We start from the raw sequence: 16,336 nt of genomic DNA, 5'->3' as shown, positions 1-16,336 counted from the left end.
GTATTTTTTGAACAGTAGGGTTTTAGTTTCTTTCTTGAAGGTTTTGTAGTCTGTGGTCGAGGACAGCAGAATGGTGATTTGTCTGTCCAGTTTAGCTGCTTTGGTGGCTATTAGCTTGTCATATAGTTTTTTTCGTTTGACATTTTTGGATGGTGGGTGTGTGAATAGTGAGTGGGTTCTTCTGTGCCTGGTTGAGGAGGATTGAATTAGTCGGTTGTTCCAGTAGGTTGGGCTTTCTCCATTAATAGCCTTGAATAGTAGGCAGTAGAATTTGAAGTGTACTCTTGCTTGTATTGGGAGTGTGAGTCATGGTATGCTTCTGTGATGTGGTCATATTTTTTCAATGAGTAAATGAGTCTTAGGGCTGTATTTTGTATTGTTTGTAATTGTTTTATCATGGTCGCTGGGCATGGGAGGTATAGTATGTTGCAGTAATCTATTTGTCCAAGGATAAGAGATTGTACCAAAAGTAGGAATTGTTTCCTGTCGAAGAATTTTCGGATTTGTCTTAGATTTCTCAAGGTCATGAATGATGCTTGTATTACTTTGTTGATTTGTGGTTGCATGGTACAGCCTCTGTCAATTAGTACTCCCAGAAGTTTTAGTGTGGGTTGGATGGGGTATAAGATTGAGTTTATTACTAGATTTGTTAAGGTAGGAGTTTTACTGTTTTCAAGGAGGATGAAGTTTGTTTTGTCATGGTTAAGTTTTAGTTTGTGCTCTGTCATCCATGTTGCTACTGTTTCGAGTGTTCTGTGTATTGTGCTTGTCATGATGGGTTCTGGGTGATCGAAGGGGAGGAGAATAGTGATGTCATTTGCATAGCTGTATGAGGTTATGCCATGTTTGTCTAGGTAGGAGCTGAGGGAGGTTATGTATATATTGAATAGTGTTTGTGATAGGGGTGATCCCTGGGGAACTCCGCAGGGGTTGGACCATGGTTCTGATTTTTCTTGCTTTGTTTTAACCCTATAGGTTCTGGATTGTAGGAAGCCTTTGAACCATGAAAGTACCTTGTCTGAGATTCCTATGGAGTCTAGTGTTTGTAAGAGAATGTCGTGATCAACCAGGTTGAAGGCTGCAGAGAGGTCTAGTTGTATGAGCAGGATTTTCTTGCCTGTACAGAGGTGTTGTCTGGCAGTGTCCATTAGTGTTCCTAGTAGAGTCTCCGTGCTGTAGTTAGCTCTGAAGCCAGACTGTATGGGGTGGAGTAAGTTGTGTTTATCTAGGTATGAGGTTAAGGTTTTGGCTATGAGGCATTCCATCAACTTGACGTACAGGGGATTGAGGCTATGGGTCTGTAGTTGGATGGTTGGTCCGTTGCTCCTTTGGGGTCTTTTAGTATCGGAGTTATGATGATTTCGCTGAGTTCTTGTGGGAATTGACCCTCTAATAGTAAAGATTGTATCCATTGTAGAAGCAGGGAACGGAAAAGTGTACTTGAGGCTTTCAGTAGGTATGGGGGGCAATGGTTAAGGTCGCATGCTGCATGGCTGTATTTATTATATAGATTGTTGAAGTCTGACCATTGTATGGGTGAGAAATGGGACCATGTTCTATCTGCTGCAACTGATTCTTTTTCTGTGGGGGGAAATGAGGTTTCTCCTATGTGAGTGGGGATTCCATTCATCGTGGCTCCGATGTTTACGATCTTGTTTTTGAAGTATATGGCTAAGAGGGTGGCTGAAGGAGGAGAGGAGTTGCTGTTGGCTAGGTGGGGTGGGGTGTCTGTGAGAGCTTTTAGCAGCTAGAATAGCTTTTTTGTGTCTTGGGGTCCTTCTCCTATTTGTTTTGAGTAGTATGTCTTTCTTTTTTCTTTCAGTTTTTGTTTATATTTTTTGTTTATTATTTTCCATGCTGTTTTTGTGGACTCTTAGCTGCTTTTTCTCCATTTTCTTTCAAGTTGTCTGCAATGTCTGTTGAGCTGGAGTAGTTTGTTGTCGAACCACTTGTCTGATTTTCTGTGGATTTTGGCTTTGGTTTTCCAAGGGCATTAGTATAGATTGCCTTGTTATGTCGGAAGGGCGTAGACTATGAAAGTCATAATGGCAGTAGGGGAAAGGGGGCCATACAATGTTTGAGGGGGGTGCGAGTTATTAATTTTATGCCGTATCCCGCACTAAGGGGACCACTACCCCCCCATACCTACCCCAAATTATATGCCTAAACCTGAGGGCATACACAACATCACGTAACTCAAACTAAGGGGCTCCTTTTATCAAGCCACGCTAGCGGTTTAACGCGCGTAATAGCATGCGCTACACCACCGGCCGCGCTAGCCGCTTCCGCCTCCTCTTGAGCAGTTGGCAGTTTTTGGCCAGCGCAGGGGGTTAACGCGGGATGAAAAGTCGCGCACGTCAGCTCCGCTAGCGCGGCTTGATAAAAGGAGCCCTAATTATGAATCTGCTAAGGACAGGGAAATATCTGTTGTACCTGAATTCAACTTGGCTTGAGCCAGTTCTGAAATGGTGTGAGCTAAATCCTAATAAAATAAAAGACACGCTGTTGATACATGCTGGCCGAAATTGAGCACTATTGAACTGGCTAGCAACGGCTCTGGCTGGTTAAATAGTGCTTAACTGGTTACATGCAAATAGTCAGCATGAGAATCCCAGTGTCGCGCAATAACCAGCAATTGTCAATGCTGAGCAACTAAATTTGGCGACCAAATCGGGCCACGCAAATGGCAGTCCTATCTTTGGCCACTATAAACGTAATCAGCCAGCGCTAAATATTGACTTAGCTGGTTAACTTTTTAGCAGCTATTAAAAAAAAAAAAAAAAATCAACCCCAAAAACAGCCTGGCATTTAATATTCACAGAGTTAGCCAGGCTGCCAGCCAGCGGTTGAATATTGACCTGATAGTTAATGTAAAGATGTTCCTGAGAGTGTAGATTGGGCCAGACTGGGACAGAAGTGCAAGATATGCACATATATTATAAAATATGCACATATCCATGCAAATTTAGAAAAAAAAAGTTAACCTGCCATTAAGCAGATGTAACTGTGAGGGAGGGGACCATTTTACAAGGCACAAAGCAGACACAACATGGGCACCTCTAAGCCTTTGTGCGGTTGTTATATAACTGCTCTGCATTTGTCTCTGTAAAGGACTGCATCCATCTTATATGTGTTATATAAATAATTATTATGATATAAACTTTGTTTTCACACTATGAGATCGACACCTGCCCCTTGTTCCTCTCACCTGTCATGTCAAACTGACAGCACTTGCTTTAAAAATATTTTACCTTATCCTGCATGTGGGTGCTGAAACCAGTCTGTGCCAACTCAAACTTCAAAGCTTCTCCCTTGGTACCTGGAAGAGAAACATGGGTAAGGAAAACAGCATATTTTTTTGACAATGGAAACTGGTGGGAGGGAGGGCGATTTAGGGCTGCCTTGATACTTCGGGAGATGGTGGGAGGGAAGGAGATTTGGAACTGCCTTGATTCTTTGGGGGTTGGAGGGAGGGAGATTTGGGGCTGCCTTGATGCTTTGGGGGCTATAGGGAGGGAGGGAGTGAGAGGGGTTATTGGGTTAGGAGTATGACTTTGGAGGTTATTGGGTGAGGATCGTGGGAGATTTTTATATTTTTTTTTTGCCCGTTGGTTGAGAGAACCAGTAAATTGAATACTGGTTAACTGGAATTCTGCAGCCCAAAGTACGATAGAGTATATAGTTCTGACTGTGTGTGTGATTGTAACTGTATGAGAATGATTTTTATCATATATCACACACTGAAAGTCACCCAGAGCGGGCGTTGCTTGGCTGTACCTCTCTCAGGTGTTGGGAGAGATGCTGGAGTTAAGTTTCGACTTTCAGACTTCTCCTTTTGCCATTTGTGGTGAATAATCTTTTTTAGATTAATAACTGGTTGATTTATTGGTATAAAACTTAGTATAGTAATATTGTTAAAGTGCAATGAGTGTGTGGTGTGAATGGTGTGATTGTTTTATGTAGTAATTTTGCATTATTTTGGTGTATTTGTGTATAAATAATAAATGCAATAACTTTTTTGAATTGAATGGTTAGCTTCTTGTTTAATTAGCTAAGTGAAAATTTTTGTATAAAGCTTTAGAGCAGGGGTGTCCAACCTTTTGACTTCCCTGTGCCGCATTGGCCAAAAAAAATGTTTCCGGGGCCGCACAAATGCGCAAATGCTGCAACAAGACAGAGGAGGGAGCCGGCAAGACGGTAAACACCCAGGGGCAGCAGAGGAAAACACTGCATCACCCTAGACTGGAGCCGCACAAAATACTTCACGGGGCCGCAGGTTGGACACCCCTGCTTTAGAGTATTATTCCCAAATATATATTTTTCATATATTTTGTATTACCTGGACAATGCCACTGAAAATCATTATAGACCATCCTAGTGCTATCCGTGGGCCAATCAACATCAGTCCCCAAAGTTATCTAGTTAGTGGCACTATTCAATCCACTAACCAGATAACTATCCCTATAGAATTAGGACAGCAAAGAGGTCATCCAATTAGCTATCTGGGTGGCAGGCAAAGGCATTCAGTCAGGGCCTTCATAGGATTCTCTCTACCTCCTAAAGGCCCTGAGGGCACTGCTGTAAATTGGATTGGTTGAGTAGGCAACAGACAGATGCTGCTCAACCAATCAAATCAGATCAGTACTGTCAGGGCCTTCAAGAGGTTTGGAGAATCCCCAGCCCAAGTGCCCTACTTTTTAAATTTGGTTTACTTTTGTTTGGTACAGCTTGATTGGTTGAGCAGGCTGCCTACTCAACAAATCACACTGCATCAAACAAAACGTAAACAAAAAATAATAAGAAAAAGGCAGGACTATAGAGTTGGGGATTCATTAAATCCCCTGAAAGCCCTCACACCGTTGGTAGCAGGGTCAATATCACTGCTATCCAGATAGGAGTAATATTCAGTACCAATTACTACCGGGATACTGGTGCTGATTATCTGGATTTTATTCTGCCACAGCAGCCTTTTTTTGACCCAGTAAGTCTCCCTGTGACTTAGTGGCTTTGATACTACTCTCTGGCTTTCCTGCAACTCCATTACTAGGCCCAAGCTCAAGCCTGAACTGGAAACAAAACCATCTGTGACCTTGTGCTGTAAACACATCAAAGAAGTGGAAGAAAAAGGCAACGGTTAGCTAACCTTCCATCTGAAAAAGCTTCTGTTGCAGCATGGAGAGCAGCCCATCTAGAGCAGAATAGTTAGTCACACGAAATAGGTGTTTATCATCGGGGTCCGATGCAATGAGCTCCAGCTCTTGCAAGGCCTTGGTCTTGTTAAAAGCTTCTCCAACCTTAAAGAAAGAAAAAGGCCACAGAATAAGAACAACCACCTGATAACTGGAGTTGTCAACAATTACTCGTCATATTCAAGGCTTTCCAGACACTCATAGAGGGCCAGGCAAGTGTATAATGAGAGGTCTCAGAAACCTGGAACGCATCTATTTATTTAATTATTTGGATTTATATCCCGTCCTCCCTGAAGGGCTCTTTTTTTTTTTTTTTTAATAATTTATATTCCGCAGATCCTACAATTCTATGTGGATTACAAATTATTCCCAACAGGCTCCCACTCTAATGTACCTGGGGCAATGGGGATTAAAGGGCAAATTCTATAAGAAGCGCCCAAAAGTTAGGTGCCTAATTAGGCACTGTTCAGTGCGGTTCAAGTAAAATTGGGTGCTGTTTAATGAATCACACTGAGCAGAACCTATTTTGGAGGCGCCCAAGAAATAGGCCAGCTCTAGGCACAGCTAAAAATTAGGCGCCTAGCTGAGCGCTTAAGCACGTTTAAGAGCAGTGATTCTGCAACAAGGCGCCTAACATGTAGCCACGCCCACGCCTAACATGCATAGCGCCTATTTTTTTGAAGGCCGCCTAAATTTTTAGAGGTGCCTTATTGCAGAATCGCGCTTTCTTGATAGGCGCCTATGTTTCAATCAGTGCTGATAAAAAGCCTAATTGAGCTTGTTATTCAATTTAGATAGGCGCCTATCTAGTTGGGCGCCTCCGAAATAGGTGCCTAACTTTAGGCGCTGATTACAGAATTTGGGCCTAAGTGATTTGCCCAGGGGCACAAGGAGCAGTATGGGATTCAAACCCACACCCTCAGGGTGCCAAGGCTGTAGCTCAAAACGGGTTACAAGTTTACATACATAATAAAACATAACAGAATATAGTAAACGGTTTATAGACAAAGGCGCGCCAACAACCCAGCACAGACAACTGAGCACAAGGCAGAAGCGTACCGAAGAAAAACAGTATTTTAAGGGGCTCCGACAGGGGGTGTTGGTGGGGAATCCCCCCACACTTTACTTAATAGAGATCGCGCCGGCATTGGGGGGGGTTGGGGGGTTGTAACCCCCCTCATTTACTGGAAACTTAACTTTTTCCCTCTTTTTTAGGGAAAAAGTGAAGTTTTCAGTATAATGTAGGGGATTACAACCCCCCAACCCCCCCCCAACGCCGGTGCGGTCTCTGTTAAGTAAAGTGGGGGTTCCCCCACACACAACCCCCATCGGAGCCCTTTAAAATACTGTTTTTCTTCGGCGCGCTTCTGCCTTGTGCTCAATTGTCTGCACTGGGTTGTCGGCGCGCCTTTGACCTGTCAACCATAGTAAACTTTTGACAGCACTGTAAAACAATCATATAACAGAAATATGATAAATATCTGCAGAATAGAAATGATACCTAATGGACAGCATGGAAGAACATTCACATAACATAGATATTAGGCTTTTTGGAAGTCTATTTGGGATCAAATAACTTGCCTGTTAGAGAATCATGTTGCATTGTCATATGACACAATTTTATTTGGCATGTCTATGAGAGCTAAATGTCAAATATCTGCTAATAATAACAAGCTTTTGATGATATTAACAGGAATTGCCATCCAACAAATAACATATAATTGGAAGGACTATAGAAGATTGAATTATTATTTTTGGGTGGAATTCAGTTTGTTATGTGTATAAAATGGAAAGAGCGTTAGCAGTTCAAAAAGGTTATTATAATAAATTTAAGGATGTGTGGGGGACCATTATTAAATTACAGTAATGAATAAGTTACACTTTCCCCAATTTTAATACACATGTGGATTTGGGGTGGGGGGGGGGGGGGTTCTTGGTTTTCCATTAAGAATATATATATGAATGTTATAAGATATTATTTTCAGGTGGTATATATTAGTTATATATGAATTTGGGAGAGGGTGGGGGTTAAATCTTATTGGTGTATGATATTGAAGATTTTTCAAGTGATGTTGTATTATAATTGCTTGATATTTACTGTACACTTGATGTAAGTTATAAAATGAATAAAGAATTTAAAAAACAGAATTTTGATGGATACTTGGAAAACCTTAAGATTTGTGAATAATTTGATTAATATTCCTATCAGCAAATCAACAAATCAATCCATCTGGCTAAACCCCAAGATTCAGATTGGCGGTTTTAAGATCATCTGGAGGCATTGGATAATTGCAGGTATATGGACTTTAAATGATGTTATTTTAAATGATAAACTGCTGGATTTTACACAATTGCAACATAAATTTGGGCTCAATAAATCACAAAGTTTTAGATGGTTGCAATTGAAGCAGGCCATTCAGGTAGGGTTCCCTGAATGGAAAAGTCTTAATACTCAATTTAGTTTGGAATTCTCATGCTTCCAGGTAGATTTTCTGGGTCACCAGGTTGCGCAGTGGTATAAAACTATTAATGAATTGGTTAAGAAAAAACCTAAAAATGGTCTTAGGGATATTTGGAGCATTGAGATTAAGCATCAGATTTCAGCTTCTCAATGGCCACAGATTTGATCTTGGAGGATAGGATGTACAACGTCCGCATCTATGAGACAAACATGGTTTTTTCTTTTGCATAGAACATTTTGGACCCCAGTTAGATTACAGAAGTTGAATAGTTCAAAGTCTAATAGATGCTGGCATTGTAATCTTGCAATAGGGACTTTAGATCATCTTTTGTTTTATTGTCCCTATATTTTAGCCTTTTGGAATTCCATCTGGGATCAAGTAAATTGTAAAATAGAAATAGGGACATTAGATCACTTAATTTTTTTTGTCCCTGTGTAAATGCCTTTTGGAATCTGATTTGGCCCCAAATTAACAAATTACTAGAAAATCATGTAGGACTCTCATATGACACTGTATTATTTGGAACTGCAATGAGAACTCAGAGTCCGATCTCAGTAAACAATAATAAGCTACTATTAATATTGACAGGAGTCGCCATGCAACAAATCACTCAAAATTGGAAAGACTATACCAAATTAAATTATACGTTCTGGTGGAACTCTGTCTGTCATATCTACAAAATGGAAAAAGTATTAGCATTACAACATGGGAATTTTCATAATTTCAAAAAAATTTGGCAACCATTGACTAATTATTCTAATGATTAGACTTCTTAGCACAATTATAATACTTATATAGAAAAGGGGTGGGATATGTATAATTTTTAGAATCATTAGTTATAAAAAGGGGAGGGATTTATAACATTTGAATATATATAATTTATAATATATACTGTTTATAAATTAAGTTGTATTAATGATAGATACAATGATATATAGTAATTAATTATATTACTTGAGATTCAATTATTGTAAAAATTGAAAAATTTAATAAATAAAATTTAAAAAAAAAAATAAAATAAAAAAAAAAAAGTAAATTGTTTACTGGAAAATCATGTAGCACTGTCTTATGATACAGTTTTATTTGGAACAGCTATGAGGAAAAAGAGTCAGATATCATCATTTAATAACAAATTTTTATTAATCATGACTGGAGTCGCTATCCAACATATCACCAACAATTGGAAGGATTGTAGTAAATTTAATTTCACCTTTTGGTGGAACTCATTATGTCATATGTTCAAAATGGAAAGATCAATAGCTGTACAAAATGGAAACTATAAGACCTTTTCTAAAATATGGGGGCCATTGACATCTTTTTGTGATGATTAAACACCAATTATTTGATTGAAATATACACCATGAATAATAGAGAGGGGGAAGGGTGCTTATTTATTGTGTTTACTATTAATAATAATTGGAAGGGGGGGTGGGTTATGGGTTTATATATATACAATTGTTGTTTTTCTTGATAGATTTACAAGTGATGTTTTCAAGACTATGTATGATATTAATTTGTACACTTGTTGAAAGATTAAAAATGAATAAAGATTTAAAAAAAAAAACAACAAAAAACAATCATTCAAATAACAAAGATTTATGTTAATGCCATTCATACAATACAAAGAATAGGTAGCTGAGGGACCAAGTGCAATGGAGATATACCAGTACTCCCCTGAAATTCATGGGGGTTCTGTTTTAGGAACCCCCACAAATTTTGAAAAACCGCAAATGCAGTTTCTCGCCTGTCAAAAGGCAGGAGAGGGCAGCTGGAGCACCGGCGGGTGAAGAAAATCACTTGCGGTCTGCTCCGACCGCCTCTTCCTGTAGTAAAGTCGGGCTACACCAATCAGGGGCTGCTTTGACACGCAGCTTCTGATTGGTGTAGCCCAACTTTATTACAGGAAGAGGCGGTCGGAGCAGACCGTGAATGAGCGAGTCCGCGATTCGCAAACCGCGAATTCGCGGGGGAACACTGTAGACTAGGATAAACAGATGGGTGGCTAAACTGAAGCCAAATTAAGGGCTCCTTTTACGAAGATGCGCTAAGCGTTTTAGCGCACGCACTAGATTAGTGCGCGCTATAGCGTGCTAGCCGAAAATCTACTGCCTGCTCAAAAGGAGGTGGTAGCAGCTGGCGCGTGTGGCAATTTAGTGCTCGCTATTCCAAGCACTAAGGCCCTAACGTGCCTTCTTAAGGGAGCCCTATATGTACAGTTGAATAAGATATGAAGAACTGGAAATAATAACTGGTTTATTAAGGAGTCTTATTATAATGAATCACCATATAGAGTTGGATCTGGTCCTGTAAACAATTTTTCTGAATTTCTAGTTTTTGGAAGATTTCAAATTCGACTTATTGATCCAAATTTTCCTTTATTTTTATTTCTTCTAGTATAATTAGGTGATATCCTCTCTTGATGTGAGCTTGATAGAATTGTGAATTTTTTTTCTTTTTTTGTCTTCAGTTGTATCCATTCTTTACCATTCTATGAAGGATTGTATGTGAAAATTACTTAACATCAAAAGAAGATGAAATTCTGCAGATCCTGGTTTGCGTTTCAGTCTTCTGACCTTTGAAAAGAATCTGTTATGGCAGAATGTCTGTAGTCGTATCTGTCCCCTAATACACAAATCATGTTACATACCCCTATCGCATAGCGTTCAACGTCCTTCATTTCAGGCATGTTAATCACGTCTACTAAATTCCGGGTGTCCCAAAATAGCTCCCCATCAGTCACGACCATGATGATTTTAGTTGCTCCTTTCTTGTGTCCATTTGTTTCATTGAAGATCTCCGTTCTAATTTCAATTAGCAACACAAGAGAATTTATTAAAAATATAAAATATATTACTGTCCAGCACAAGAAACAATTAATTGTACAAAAACAATGTTAGATACAGGGAAAGGAATGAGATCGACCAGCTCTGGAGAGTGACATCGGATATCTTTTTAGAGCACGATTATGGGATGGGCAAAGGCTTTGTAACCTCACTGGCGCTACTTTGTAACCTTCTGTTCAGGTCTGCAATAGGGGTAAGACCATAACTATGCACTAGAGAGACCATCCCATCCCCCTACCCACATCTTGTACCTTCAACCTACCCTGCTATCCACTCATACATCCCACTCATGCCCATTCCCAAAATGCTAGCTAAGCTCATAAATGATCCTATCAGCTTCAAGCACTATTCTAATCGAAGTAATAGGGAATTCAATATTAGTAACTACCAATAGGGAGAATATGCTTTATAAACCCTATAAATAACACCCTTCATCAGTTTTCTGATCTAGACCACAAGAATGAAGCTAAGTACAAAAGAACATAGACTACTGTTGATCCAATGAAGATCTAACACATAAAGCTTGGAGTAATGAGACTATTTGAACTCTGAGTGGTGTTGCTGAGGATCCTAAAAAATGATGAAGGGTGTTATTTATAGGGTTTATAAAGCATATTCTCGTAAATGATCCTAAGCAGGAAATTTGGAGCATTGCGAAATTCAACAGTTGAGCATCTAGAGAGGAGATTAGAATGTGTTCAAGTTACTTGGTCAAAGTCTTCTACATTATGGTGAGTTAGATTTCTATTTATAGTGAAAATTTGTAATGTTGCATTTATGTATTTAAATTCAATGCAAAAAAATTGTCCTCCTTTTGGGCTGCTCCGAGTTGGACAACCTAAATTGTGCATAGGAGGGGATTGTTACTAGCAGGAGGTAATTAATGACTGTATAGTTATTCAGAGGAGGTACTTTTTAGGAAAGGATCTCTATAGGCATTTATGCTATACATTGTTACTGGCAAGATGTGGTATACAGAAATGTTATTACTCACAAGACATGATATATGGCAGAGGCTGTTTTAGTCACATTTTTGAGTTGTTGTATTTGTTGGACTTTCTGTAAAGCAAGAGGAGCATTTCGGCTTTCTTGCAGATTAAACTCTGTCTGAATCTGATATCCGTACTGCACCACAGCAAACTCACACTAGAAATGGGGAAACAAAGAAAATCTCAGTCAGGGCCACTAGGAAAATTGCTAGTCTTGCACTCTCCTGTTAATTGTACACTTTCTAACCGGCCACTGCTGCAGCAAGCATACACCCTCATGAAATCAGAGGAAGGACACATAAGAGCAGTTCTGGTCCTCGAGAGTCCAGCCAGGTCAGGTTTTCAGGATGTCCACAATGTATGTGCAGAAGATAGATTTGCTTACCAAGGAGACAGCGCACGTAAATCTATCTCAGTAGTGTATCAGGGGCGGGAGTGCTCAACCCCCACTTCTATCCCTCCCACCAAGCATGCCCCTTCCCTCCCCCTATATCTTAACTTCATCAGCACAAGTAGCATCTCCGACCTGCTGCCGTTGCTGGCCTTGGCTCTCCTTCTGACATCACTTCCTGGTCCCGCAACCAGGAAGTGACTTCAGAAGGAAAGCCGAGGCCAGCGCAGGCAGCAAGTTGGGAGATGCTACTTGTGCCAGTGAAGAGCCAAAGAGGTACAGGGGGTGGTGAGGGGGAGAGGTGCCAGCATAGGGTTGCCAGATTTTCCTTTTGGAAAACCGGACCCCCTAGCCCCACCTCCAGGCTCGCCTAGTTACACCCACCGCCCTAATTCTGCCCCCAAGCCCGCCCTAGCCCCAACCCCACTGCCTACTTTTGTCGGGCGGGGAGAAAATCCACGCACGCGGTGACGTCACATACATGTGTGCGTGACATCATCGCGTGACAGACATGCATGCGCGGACTTCTTCCTTGCCTGACACAGCTTTTCAAAATCCAAAGTGCCGGGTTATGAAAAGCCGTCTAGACCCCTAGACATGTCCTCAAAAGGAGGACATTCCGGGGAAATCCAGACATCCGGTAACCCTATGTCAGCGCCCCTACCAAGACAGTGCCGGGGCAGTCTGACCCTGCACCTCCCCCCTTTCTACACCACTGTGTATATTCATTGCGGATATCCTGAAAACCTGGCCTGCTCGGTGCGCTCAAGAACTGGAATTGGCTTGTTTTGGATGTTTTTAATTTAGACCTTTTTTTTTTTTTTCCCAATAATGGTACAAAAAATTATACATCATTCCTCCCTTACAATATCTGAATTTGTCCTGAGATCCGATCTGTTTATTTCTTGAGTTCTTCATTTATCGCCTCACCTGCATTGTATTTGACTTTGACCTGCCAGGATCCTTTGTTATTTACACTCCTATGTTACTTGTCGTTGTGCCCTCCCCTCTTAGGTATGATCCTCTATCTTACCCCTGTTAACCGCATCACACTTCAAGGTTTATTGCAGTATATAAGTAAAGTAGAGAATGACACGGTGACAAAATTCATCACCGTTCTCGTCCCCGCGGATAACCGCGGGAAACCATCTTCATGTCATTCTTTAAGGAGAGAGGGAAGAATCAGAGTATGAATGGCCACAACCACTGACCCACTAGCTTTGCTTTGAAGAATGCTGGTGTAGAAGGATTGAGGTTGAGATAGACACTACAGAATGACAGTCTCTGGTATCCAGAGCAGATATTGTGATGTCATAATGCCTCATTCCACCAGTGCCTAAGAACCAATCACATCAGTGATGTCACAATGGCTTCATTATCCTTGGCTCACATAAGAATGAGAGTATGAATGGCCACAACCACTGACCCGCAAGCTTTGCTTTGAAGAATGCTTGTGTAGAAGGACCGAGGTTGAAATAGACACTAGAAAATGACATGGGATTATTTCCCGCGGGGACGGGAACGGTGATGAATTTTTGTCATTGTGTCATTCTCTAAAGTAAAGTTTTATGTTATGTTATCTAGTTGGACAAAACATCTAGATAGGCCATTTAAAAAAAAAAAAAAAAAGAAGGAAAGACATCTAGCAGGTTTGAAAATAGACATTTTCTTCACCCAATTTTTGGACATCATATTGGAAATGCCCCTCCACATTTGTATTCATAGCTGAAATCCACTGATAGCTTCTTGCTTTACTGTCCAATAAGAGAAAGGAGGACATCTTTGTGCTATGCCCTTATCTAGAGTGAGTGTGGGAGGGGCCTGAGGTTTAATAACAGGTTTGTTTAAGATTTGCACACTTCACTTTGATAGACATGCAAGACAGGCCCAGTGCACTCTCAGCTAGAACATAAGTGGCTAGACAATACGACAGTGTTCATACTCTTAAGTCAAATAGTATGGGTTTTCATTCCCACCCGGCCTTAAGCAAGGGTGACAGGGAAAGCTGCACAGGGCCCCATCCTCTTCGGAGCCCCACACTAAATGAATCAGCTTTGCAACTGGCAACTTGAAGGAGTCTGGGACTGGTTTTACTAAGTGTTGGAACTAAGTTTTCTCTTTAATAAAATGCTGAATTATGTTTCATTGCAGACCTAACTTATCTGATGTTCTAGCCTGCCTGCACTGGGTGTTTTAGCTTGGGCATTCTAGCTTCTTATGGCTATCTCAGCATAAATGACATGTAACAGAAAGACTGCAGGGCTTAGATAAGTGACCTGCTAGTGTGAGCTTAGGACCAATGATTGTTAAGAAAAGTAACACGTGAAAAGTTATTTCTAGAATTCAGTTGTATAGCCAGAAGAATGTATAAATATTTCTGTAACTTCCTGGTTTCGGGACATCTGAAGCCAGCTTGGGCTCAGGGGTCCGCATATGCTGAATAAACATCTGTGCTTTCTTCCAGTCTCTAAGTTTTGTGGCTGCCCAAAGTGACCTTTTAGCTGACCCAAAGTTAAAGCTTCTTTTCCCATTCCATCTCCATCTCCTTTCCCCTCCCCCTTTGTAATCATGTTCCTCAGCACTGACACTCTATACCAGGGGTGGGCAACGAGGGCCGGAATCCAGTCGGATTTTTAGGATTTCCCCAATGAATATGCATGAGATCCATTTGCATACAATGGGAGGCAGGGCATGCAAATAGATCTCATGAATATTCATTGGGGAAATCCTGAAAACCCGACTGGATTCTGGCCCTCATTGCCCATCCCTGCTCTATACTCTTCCCACCCACAAGCTTGCCTTTACATCTCCTTCATCTCACTCTTAAGGCGCGGGGAGAGGGGGGGAGGCGCACCAAACTGATTTGCATAGGACCCCACAACTGCAAAGGCCAGCCCTGTCTGCATTCATTGTAAAATGTAGCAAATGACATTATTCTCAGTGAAAGGGAAAGGGAAGGGGTAAAACGCAGATCTTACAGACCTCGCACGTCTTTAAAAATCTGAGGTCCGTGCATTGACAAGTCCACCTTTTAGCTTATTCCTCCGCTTTCCCTGCACGCTCAGCTCAAGACCCCCATCTCTGCCTTCCCTAATGGCTAAGGAGGGAGGAGGCGCACCGTGGCTTTTGCTAATTAGCCCGATCGTCCCTTCCTCCAGATCTCTCCCTCCGCACTGATTCTGAGAGCCCCCGTGGCATGACACTGGATATCTGGGTTTGAGGGGGGGGGTTTAAAAAATGTGTGCAAAGGTCTGCATTGCATCTGACTTCGGGGACCTCATGGATCTGAACTGCACATCCTTAAAAATCTGAGGTCCACGCCACTTTTAGTCTCTGGCTCTGACAGACCTCTATGACATTTTAGCGCTGACGGATCCTAATGCTTTTCCCTCCCTATGCTGAGACTAAAAGTGGCACAGACCTCAGGGCAAAAGTTTTGCTGCTAGTCTCAGCATAGGGAGGGAAAAGCATTAGGATCTGTCAGAGCTAAATTATCATAGAGGTCTGTCAGAGCCAGAAACTACAAGTGGCACGGACCTCAGATTTTTTAAGGACGTGCGGTTTTAGATCCACGAGGTCCGTAAGGTCCGTGTTTTACTCCTTCCCTCAGTGAAATATGAAACATTCACTGCTAACATTAATCAGTGTTAGGAATGCAAGAGACCAGATACTGGAGCTAGGCTTAACATTAAAAGTAACTAGAAATTCTCTGTTACAGTGACGTTACAGTGGCATAGCCATGGTTGAGCTTGGCCCACCCATTCTTGCCTCAGGCCCACCTATTCCAGTGGTCAATGAGGCCCCAAAACACCTCAGTGGTGGCTTCTCCCTCCCCTCTCTCCTCTTCTCCAACTCAGCCCTGCATCTATCCATTTGTTTCTGAGCCCCACCCCCGGTCTACCTCATAGGAATTGCTATTGGTGACATCTTTTTTTTTTTTTGTAAATCTTTATTAGTTTTCAATTATTAACGGTGCAATACAGTGAATGTAAACATAAACATTTTTAGGCAACCTGCACTGGCTCTGCAGGCTTTTCTCTACCATGTCCCTGCCTGTGAAGAAACAGGAAGTGACATCATCAAGGACGGGAATGCAATAGAGGAAAACCTATACTGGCAGCAGCTTTGAGGTACATCCAATGGGGGCTTTAGAAAGAGATGGATAAATGCATGGCCACAGGTTCCCAAAGGAGCAGATGCTGATTTGGTGCAGAGGGAAGGGAAGGGAAGAGAGAGGGAGTGATGGATGCAGGGGCAGAGGGGAAGATTTAAATTTATGTATGTATAGGGGTGGGGGTGAAAAGGACCTGACCAGGTTAGATCTGAGCCCACCCGAAATGGTAGGTCTGGCTATGCCCCTGCTCTCTTAATACAACACAGTGGTAGAGTCAAGCAAACAGAGACTACCATAATAGTCCTGTAGTGTTCATTATATTTGGGAAGGGGGAGGGCACTAGCTTAC

The 16,336-nt window shown here is 41.5% G+C and overlaps 1 protein-coding gene across 3 annotated transcripts in view; it reads right to left on the bottom strand.

The window, feature by feature from the left end:
- ITGAE (integrin subunit alpha E) overlaps positions 1-16,336 on the bottom strand; it is a 136,244-nt gene that overhangs the window by 86,146 nt on the left and 33,762 nt on the right. For all 3 annotated transcript variants that reach the window (XM_033921420.1, XM_033921422.1, XM_033921421.1), the window contains 4 exons: positions 11,489-11,640; positions 10,299-10,452; positions 5,144-5,294; positions 3,252-3,319 (listed from right to left, as the gene is read on the bottom strand). In XM_033921420.1, the coding sequence (XP_033777311.1) occupies positions 3,252-3,319; positions 5,144-5,294; positions 10,299-10,452; positions 11,489-11,640 (525 nt within the window). The remainder of the gene's footprint in view (positions 1-3,251; positions 3,320-5,143; positions 5,295-10,298; positions 10,453-11,488; positions 11,641-16,336) is intronic.

Source organism: Geotrypetes seraphini, chromosome 15 (assembly GCF_902459505.1).
Source record: "Geotrypetes seraphini chromosome 15, aGeoSer1.1, whole genome shotgun sequence".
Lineage (NCBI taxonomy): Eukaryota > Metazoa > Chordata > Amphibia > Gymnophiona > Dermophiidae > Geotrypetes > Geotrypetes seraphini.
The sequence above is the reverse complement of the archived record's forward strand: the minus strand, read 5'-3'. Positions and strand labels throughout refer to the sequence as shown.